The 9,877-nt window shown below is 43.7% G+C and overlaps 1 protein-coding gene across 2 annotated transcripts in view; it reads left to right on the top strand.

Annotated features, from left to right (window-relative positions):
- Positions 1-223: 223 nt before the first annotated feature.
- sptlc1 (serine palmitoyltransferase, long chain base subunit 1) overlaps positions 224-9,877 on the top strand; it is a 24,429-nt gene continuing 14,775 nt past the window's right edge. The window contains exons 1-5 of one of the 2 annotated variants that reach the window (XR_011479646.1): positions 224-338; positions 4,764-4,871; positions 4,987-5,081; positions 5,417-5,510; positions 6,447-6,519. Coding sequence is in view for 1 of the 2 variants with exons in the window: in XM_023984688.2 (XP_023840456.1) it covers positions 285-338; positions 4,764-4,871; positions 4,987-5,081; positions 5,417-5,510; positions 6,447-6,519 (424 nt within the window). In the remaining variant the exon portion in view is untranslated. The remainder of the gene's footprint in view (positions 339-4,763; positions 4,872-4,986; positions 5,082-5,416; positions 5,511-6,446; positions 6,520-9,877) is intronic. The other variant, XM_023984688.2, reaches the window with a different exon arrangement.

Raw genomic sequence — 9,877 nt, 5'->3', positions numbered from 1 at the left:
GGCTAAAGTTGGCTAGCTACTTCCAGACACAAATGAGAGAACACCAACATTTTACTCGTATTCACAGAGCTGGTTAGGCTGTTTTCATGTTATCCATAGGGTTGGTGCCTAACTGTGCTGCTGGCAACAATATTGCGACGTTTACTGACATCAATCATATTCAACCGGTGTTGCGTTTTCGTTAATTATGCGTGAAATTCGGAAGTAAGATAACCAGAGTGAATTTACGAACGCACCCTTCATTTTATGGACGATGACGTTGACCATGTGATCAGGTAACCAAGATGGCGTCGGGGCAGCAGTGGGTGTTAGTGGAGATGGTACAAGCACTCTACGAGGTAATTTGTCTTTATTTAAATAGTTTTTATTTAAAGTTGTAGATGTATTCTGTTCAGTTACAACACACTGTCTCATATGTCGTTTGTGTATTAAACTATGTAAAAAGAGAGAYACGATAGATAACTCCGGTTTTTCAGGAAGTGTACTTCATATTGTTACCAGATATGATTGACAGAATATTGTAGCCAATAGTCTTTCGTGTCAGTGGTGCGTCGTTCGAGTTTGTAGTACGAGCCAATCGTAGTGAGATAAATATGAAGGGAGCTGTGATGATTTTATAACAGAACTTTACACTACATACATTTTCCTTTATCTTAATTTCGAAACACACGTATTTCTTTTTTTCACCTGTTCCATGCCGAGGGCATATTTTGATAGTTTTTGGGTTGAGTTTGTTCCAACTTCATTGATCACCAGATAACTTATGATTTAAGAGCTATTATCTTGACAGTTAACTTTAGCATTGCTGATCAATACCCCGTGAAATGGAGCCACARTTTGTTAGTAGATATATTGTGTGTTGAGTAAGTGATGTTATTTCRTAACAGTAGCCCAATTATGGACAAAAGGAGCCTAAAAGGAGCCTTTTATAGTCCAAGGACCGTACATGTTRTGTTTTAAAGGTGAATTGMTTCGAAGTCAAAACAGCCAAATATTTAATGTAAACGTGAATCGATTCTCAGTTGCGGTARGGTTTTAGAAACATAAATCCCTCTACTTCCATGTCACATCAAAAATAATTTCACAAATGCAAAATACACTCTTACTGTTGTAAGCGCTGCGTTAATCGAATCCGGTATCAGGATAAATAAAAAGCAAGGTCTGCTAACTTTCTTTAATTATGTTTAATTAGCGCAAGCAATAAATGGCAAATGCAATTTTCGTATATACGGGTTCGCTGTATCACCACGCAGGGTTGAACAGGGAACTCTGGAATGTMCGCAAACAACAGTGATTATACTATGACYGGCATAGTTCCAACCRGTCCMTTGGCCTATCACAGTAGAGGCTGAGCGTGGTTTAAACTTTGCTCAGCCTATCGCTGGCACTCAGACTGGTCCCAGTCTCTTGGTGCTCTCAGGTGTCCGCATCTGGTCMTTGGGTAGATTAGATCTGTCTTGTTCCGCTCCCCAGATGCTACACTCAAACAGTTCCTTTTATGGTATTGTCCAGTGTCCTACCCTCCCTGGTTGGCCTAGAGATATGCACCCCTCCCCTCCAGATTGACCACAGCTTTTATAGCATGTCACTCTATGTTGCTCAGTCTTTACACACATACACACAAACAATGCAGATGTAACAAAACAATATTCATCTTCATACAATATGGTAGCAGGCTATAGTGCATAAACATAAATCCTAACACTGTGTACTGTTTTAACAGTTGCAGCGGACAGTATTTTTCAGTTTGTGGCGTCTGTCTTCCGTTTACACACAGGTGTTCGAAGATGCAGATGGCTAATTAGCACAGGTAGTCCACTCTGTCTTCCATCTGTTTTCTATAAACAAGTGCTGTAACATGAAAATATTGGCAGTGTGGGAACCCTAACCCTAAAAAAGGTGTGTATCAAMGAAAACATTATTTCAACGCTGATTTGAAAGAGAAGATCCTTATGCTTCCAAAACCGAAGGGTGTTAATGTTCAAACCGAGCGTCGGTGCTCTTAACAAAACTTGTGTAATGTAATGGAACTCAGTCATGATCATGGGCTAACCTAACAGGTATAGGCATCTGTGCTTGTCATTTTTTGGGACATGTCAGCATTGCTCTTAGTTAAAATGGWAAGACAGTAGACCTATTGCGTGTTGAGTTCAACTTTGCAAGTAAAATTAGTTGGACCACTTTTACTTGAGAGTACACTTGTCAACAACTGCTTTACATGGTTTGGGAGAGGGGAAGTATCTAAGGATACTGTAATGATCCTAGCGTTGGTAAGCACGATTACCGCTCCCTATGGGAGCTAGCCTAGTTGTCTTGGAGCAGCCTTACCATGTTCAGCTCTGGAACCAAAGATACTGGGTTCAATTCACCCCTTGATTTACCAGACAATAGCATGAAGTTCAGAGTTGTGAATTGCAGGCAAAGCCATTTCCTATTAGGATACCTTTTTAGCCTACACTTCACAAGGCTAGGCCTACAGTAACAACTAAGGAGTAATGGTTTTTAAATTACAGGAGATCCCTAAACTGTATGACAATGGCGTTAATAAGCATGATTATATTGTGATAATCAAGGGTGCTGAGTTGAATTCACGCCTCGATTCAGAAGCACAATGAGGAATAAATGGAGACCCAGTAGGATCCAGAGCCGAAATGCTCCAAGAAAGCCAAGTCCTTGGAGGAGCAGTAATCGTTTTCATCACTATGGTGTTTAACACAAACTAAAGAAACCGGTTCAACACCACCTGTTTTGTTAATATACCCGCAGTATTTCAAAATAACCTGGTATACAGTATTATAAAATACCCTACCTGCTCAAACCTACTATGAAAGGGACTTTAATGCAGGCAAACATAAATCCGTTTTACCTAATTTCTACCAGCATGTCACATGTGCAACCAGAAGGGGGGAAAAAACTAGACCACCTTTACTCCACACAATGTTTGCACAGCATATTCAACTAGTAATCTCTCTTCCTGCTGAACCAGTTTTCACAAATCAGTGATTAAGCATGGAGATACAAAGCTCGCCCTCCATTTTTCAAATCTGACCATAATTCTATCCTCCTGATTCCTGCTTACAAGCAAAAACTAAATCAAAAAGTACCAGAGACGCACTCAACGTGGAAGTGGTCAGATGATGTGGATGCTACGCTACAGYACTGTTTMGCTAGCACAGACTGGAATATGTTCCGGGATTCATCCAATGGCATTGAGGAGTACACCACCTCAGTTACCGGCTTCATCAGTAAGTGCATCGATGACGTCGTCCCCACAGTGACTGTACGTACATATCTCAACCAGAAGCCATGGATTACAGGCAACACCTGCKCTGAGCTAAAGGCCAGAGCTGCCGCTTTCAAGGAGCGCGCCAGCTGTTCCGGATGACTGTGTGATCACGCTCGCCGTAGCCGATGTTGGCAAGACCTTTAAACAGGTCAACATTCACAAGGCTGTGGTGCCAGACGGATTACTAGGATGTATACTCAGAGCATGCGCGGACCCACTGGCAAGTGTCTTCACTGACATTTTCAACCTCTCCCTGACCGAGTCTGTAATACCTACATATTTCAAGCAGACCACCATAGTCCATGTGCCCAAGAAAGAGAAGGGAACCTGCCTAAATGACTACCGCCCCGTAACACTCACGTCGTTAGACATGAAGTGTTTTGAAAGGCTGGTCATGGCTCACATCAGCAACACCATCCCGGAAACCCTACACCCACTCCAATTTGCATACCGCCTCAACAGATCCACAGATGATGCAATTTCAATTCCACTCCACACTGCCCTTTCCCACCTGGACAAAAGGAACACCTACGTGAGAATGCTGTTCATTGACTACAGCTCAGTGTTCAACACCATAATTCCCACAAAGCTCATCACTAAGCTAAGGACCCTGGGACTGAACACCTCCTTCTGCAACTGGATCCTGGACTTCCTGATGGGCAGCCACCAGGTGGTAAGGGTAGGCAACAACACATCTGCCACGCTGATCCTCAACACAGGGCCACTTAGGGGTGCGTGCTTAGTACCCTCCTGTACTCCTTGTTCACCCACGACTGCTTTGCCAGTCACGGCTCTAACACCATCATTAAGTTTGCTGACGACACAACATTGATAAGCCTGATCAACGACAACGATGAGACGGCCTATAGGGAGGAGGTCAGAGACCTGGCAGTGTGGTGCTAGGACAACAACCTCTCCCTCAATGTGAGCAAGACAAAGGAGCTGATCGTGGACTACAGGAAAAGGAGTGCCGAACACGCCTCCATTCTCATCGACGGGGCTGTGTCAGAGGAAGGCCCTAAAAATTGTCAAGGACTCCACCCTAGTCATAGACTGTTCTCTCTGCTACCGCACGGCAAGCGGTACCGGAGCACCAAGTCTAGGTCCAAAAGGCTCCTTAACAGCTTCTACCCCCCCCCAAGCCACGAGACTGCTGATCAAATCAGCTGGCCACCCTGACTATTGACATTGACACGGCTGCTAATCACTATTTATTATCTATGCATAGTCACTTTATCCCTACCTACATGTACAAATTACCTCGACTAACCTATAACCCTGCACATTTACTCGGTACCGGTACCCCCGTATGTATATAACGTCCTTATTTTATTGTTTATTTAGTAAATGTGTTTTTAACTCTTTCTTGAACTGAATTGTTGTTTAAGGGCTTGTAAGTAAGCATTTCAAGGTAAGGTCMACCTGTTGTATTCTACGCATGTGACGAATAAGATTTGACCCTTTTCTCTCTCCCCAGGCACCTGCCTACCATCTGGTCTTGGAAGGGATCCTCATATTGTGGATCATCAGACTGCTGTTTTCAAAGACGTACAAACTACAGGAGCGTTCAGACCTCACAGAGAAGGTAGAGAAAAATGGTTTCACCCACCTGRGAGTGCATAGGACACTCTGGGATGGAAATTCTGCGTATAACTGTTTCTGGCACAATGTGTTAACTCCGTAGTGTTTGTCTATAACAGGAAAAGGAGGACTTAATTGAAGAATGGCAACCAGAACCCCTTGTCCCTCCTATGTCCAAAGACCATCCTTCCCTCAATTATGACATAGTCACTGGGTAAGCTAATGATGCTTTATTGACTGTTTTTGAAGTGCAGTGAATGATCTCACAGCCTATACTGTAACATCTTTCCAAGTTGGCAAATCMAGCCAATTTTTTTGCTTTACACAGTACAGTCAAATACCTGGGTCATGTTCAGTAGGGCACACCGTAGCAAGAACTACAATATGTGGTCTTGTTGAACAAGTTAACTGTTTTGAAACCATGTACAACATTTTCTGCCTACTAAACAGTACCCTGACCGGTCTAGCTGTCTACCTCACTTCTCTTCATTCTAACATCAAGTGAACCTTGTGTTGTGTTTAGCTAATAGCAGGTGTTTTATTTTACAGCCCACCAAGCCACAAAATCATTGTAAATGGAAAAGAGTGCATTAACTTTGCTTCATTTAACTTCTTGGGTTTCCTTGACAACGAGCGAGTGAAGGTCTGTACTATTTTAAGTAGAAGCATACCTTTTTTGTTTATTTTCTAAGATATTATCCATTTTTGATTCCATTTTCATTAAATGTTGGCACAGTACAATGCTAAAGACATGAGCAAAATACTTTAGATTAGACAAACACTAAGACAAACACTAAAACAAAAACAATCATTCAGTAATCATGGCTTATTGCACTGGTTCTCAACCTATTTAGGTTACTGTACTCCAAATTACATTTTACTCTGCCTGTCTCGGTTCAACCGGTCGGGACTGTTATTCATTTGACCATTAAGTCTATGTTTTTACACGACAAATGATGAAATAGCTCCCATATTAATTATCCATATGGCTAGTACCCTATGTTGACAACCAATGGTGTATCTCTTGGGCTTAACCCTATAGACATGTTGGTTGTTTAGCAACACAACTGACACATGCACAGCTATGCGGCAAAACAGACAGTTGGTTTAGAATGTTGACAACATGTAAACTATATTTATTCTCCATCCCAATGTTTATTGAAAACATAGATACATTTGCACAATGAGCAAATGTCTCTCAAATACGTCGTTAACGTTGTTGGTTAGCTAGCTAGCAAATGTTTTGCCATATTAGCATTGACATGAAATCAGTCAAAACAAGACATAGTATCAAGAACAAGAAACTAGCTGAAACGAGTCACTAATGATTCCCCACATGGCTGTTTCTTGTCATTGTTGAGTTGCCAGATYGCGACCAACAACTCAGACTTCTGCCCCATTTGAAGGGTGCGCATCGTTTTCGTGACGTTGTCAGCTAACCCATCTATTTGTTTTGTTTTTAGTCTTTCWGAACATACCATCACCACACATGCCTATAGTAGCGGCAATGCATATTTGTAGAAGGACAAAAGCATTTCAATGAATTTCAACTGCTCTATTTCCCCTCTTTCTCTGACAGCAAAAGGCCTTGACTTCTCTCAGGAGGTATGGTGTTGGTACCTGTGGTCCAAGAGGTTTCTATGGAACCTTTGGTGAGTTGCTCTAAAGAAAAATCATGCTCTGAGAATGGCACCGGAGGAGATGACTGCTGTTTTTACGGGCTTCTAACCAATTGTGCTATTTTGTGMGAGGTTTTTCGCCTTGTTAGTAACTTATTTTGTACATAATGTTCCTGCCACCATCTCTTATGACCGAAAAGAGCTTCTGGATATCAGAACAGCGATTACTCACCTCSAACTGGACAAAGATTTGTTCTTTAAGTCGTACGGAAAGGATTTACTCCAGATGAAGGACCAGGCCACACTATTTACCAATAGAGTTTTCATCTATATTTTTCGTAGCTGTTTATTTACCACCACAAACCAATGCTGGCACTAAGACCGCACTCAACGAGCTGTATAAAGCCGTAAGCAAACAAGAAAATGCTCATCCAGAGGTGGCGCCCCTAGTGGCCAGGGACTTTAATGCAGGGAAACTTGAATCCGTTTTACCTCATTTCTACCCGCATGTTACATGTGCAAACTCTAGACCACCTTTACTGCACACACAGAGATGCATAAAAAGCTCTCTCTCTCTCCATTTGGCAAATCTGACCATAATTCTATCCTACTGATTGCTGCTTACAAGCAAAAACTTAAACTACTGAGCTAAAGGCTAGAGCTGCCACTTTCAAGAAGTGGGACTCTAACCTGGACGCTTAATAGAAATCCCGCTATGCCCTCAGACGAACCATCAAACAGACAGGATTCAATCTTAGTCCTATATTGACACTATTACACCGTCTCCGACGCTCGTCGAATGTGGCAGGGCTGGCAAACTATTACGTACTTCAAAGAGAAGCCCAGCCGTGAGCTGCCCAGTGACACAAGCCTACCAGATGAGCTAAACGACTTRTATGCACGCTTCYAGGAAAGTAACACTGAAGCATGCATGAGAGCACCAGCTGTTCCGGATGACTGAGTAAGACCTTTAAACAGGTCAACATTCACAAGGCCGCAGGGCCAGACGGATTACCAGGATGTGTAATCCCAGCATGCGCTGACCAACTGGCAAGTGTCTTCACAGACATTTTCAAACTATCCCTGACCTGAGTCTGTAATACCAACWTGTTTCAAGCAGACCACCATAGTCCCTGAGCCCAACAACACCAAGCTATCCTGCCTAAGTGACTACCGACCGGTAGCACTCACGTCGGTAGCCATGAAGTGCTTTGAAAGGCTGGTCATTTCTTACATAAACACCATAATCCCGGAAACCCTAGACCCACCTCAATTTGCATACCGTCCCAACAGATCCACAGATGACGCAAGCTCTGGCACTCAACACTGCCCTTTGCCACCTGGACAAAAGGAACACCTACGTGAGAATGCTGTTCATTGACTATAGCTCAGCGTTCAACACCATTGTGCTCTCAAAGCTCATCACTAAGCTAAGGACCCTGGGACTGAACACCTCCCTSTGCAACTGGATCCTGGACTTCCTGATGGGCAGCCACCAGGTGGTAAGGGTAGGGAACAACACCTCTGCCACACTGATCCTCAACACAGGCCCCCTCAGGGGTGCTTGCTTAGTCCCTTCCTGTACTCCCTGTTCACCCATGACTGCGTAGCCTAGCACGACTCCAACACCATTAAGTTTGTCGAAGACACAACGGTGGTAGGCCTGACCACCGACAGCGATGAGACAGTCTATAGGCAGGAGGTCAGAGACCTGGCAGTGTGGTGCCAGGACAACAACCTCTGCCTCAATGTGATCTAGACGAAGGAGATGATCGGGGACTACTGGAAAAGGAGGGCCCAGCATACCCCATTCTCATCGACGGGGCTGTAGTGGAGCAGGTTGAGATCTCTTATACACATCTAGATGTGTATAAGAGACAGGTCCCTTCCTGTACTCCCTGTTCACCCATGACTGCGTAGCCTAGCACGACTCCAACACCATTAAGTTTGTWGAAGACACAACGGTGGTAGGCCTGATCACCGACAGCGATGAGACAGTCTATAGGCAGGAGGTCAGAGACCTGGCAGTGTGGTGCCAGGACAACAACCTCTCCCTCAATGTGATCTAGACGAAGGAGATGATCGGGGACTACTGGAAAAGGAGGGCCCAGCACACCCCATTCTCATCGACGGGGTTGTAGTGGAGCAGGTTGAGAGCTTTAAGTTCCTTGGTGTCCACATCACCAACAAACTATCATGGTCCAAACACACCAAGACAGTAGTGAAGAGGGCACGACGATGCCTGTTCCCCCCCCCAGGAGACTGAAAAGATTTGGCATGGGTCCTCAGGTCATCTGATGCAGCACGCCATCCCTCTCCTTCTTGGTCAAATAGCCCTTACACAGCCTGGAGGTGTGTTGGGTAATTGTGCTGTTGAAAAACAATTGATAGTCCCACTACGCGCAAACCATATGGAATGGTGTATCGCTGCTGAATGCTGTGGTAGCCATGCTGGTTAAGTGTGCCTTGAATTCTAAATAAATCAGTGTCACCAGCAAAGCACCATCACACCTCCTCCATGCTTCACTGTGGTAACCTCARATGCGGAGATCATCCGTTCACCTACTCTGCGTCTCAAAGACAGTGGTTAGAATCAAAAATCTCAAATTTGGACTCATCAGACCAAAGGACAGATTTCCACCGGTCTAATGTCCAMTGCAAATMTTTTGACCCATGCAAGTCTTCTTCTTATTGGTGTCCTTTAGTAGTGGTTTATTTGCAGCAATTTGACCATGAAGGGCTGATTCATGCAGTCTCCTCTGAACAGTTAATGTTAATGTGTCTTAATTGAACTCTGAAATATTTATTTTTTGCTGCAATTTCTGAGGCTGGTAACTCTAATGAACTCATACTCTGCAGTAGAGGTAACTCTGGGTCTTCCTTTCCTGTGGCGGTCCTCATGYGAGTCAGTTTCATCATAGCGCCTGATSGTTTTTGCGACTGCTCTTGAAGAAACTTTCAAAATTCTTGAAATGTTGATGGACTGTCATTTCTCTTTGCTTATTTGAGCAGTTCTTGCCATAATATGGACTTGGTKTTTTACCAAATAGGGATATCTTCTGTATACACACCCTACCTTGTCACAACACAACTGATTGTCTCAAACGCATTAAGAAGGAAAGAAATTCCACAAATAAACTTTTAACAAATTACACCTGTTAATTGAAATGCATTCCAGGTGACTACCTCCATGAAGCTGGTTGAGAAAATGCCGAGAGTGTGCAAAGCTCTCACCAAGGCAAAGGGTGGCTACTTTAAAGAATCTCAAATGTAAAATATATTTTGAACCAGGGTCTGTAGTGAAGCCTCTAGCACTGAGATGCAGTGCCTTCGACCGCTGTGCCACTCGGGAGCCCAAAGATATCAATCACAAAATATGCATTAAGAAGGC

Source organism: Salvelinus sp. IW2-2015, linkage group LG4q.1:29, assembly GCF_002910315.2.
Source record: "Salvelinus sp. IW2-2015 linkage group LG4q.1:29, ASM291031v2, whole genome shotgun sequence".
NCBI lineage: Eukaryota > Metazoa > Chordata > Actinopteri > Salmoniformes > Salmonidae > Salvelinus > Salvelinus sp. IW2-2015.
The sequence above is the reverse complement of the archived record's forward strand: the minus strand, read 5'-3'. Positions and strand labels throughout refer to the sequence as shown.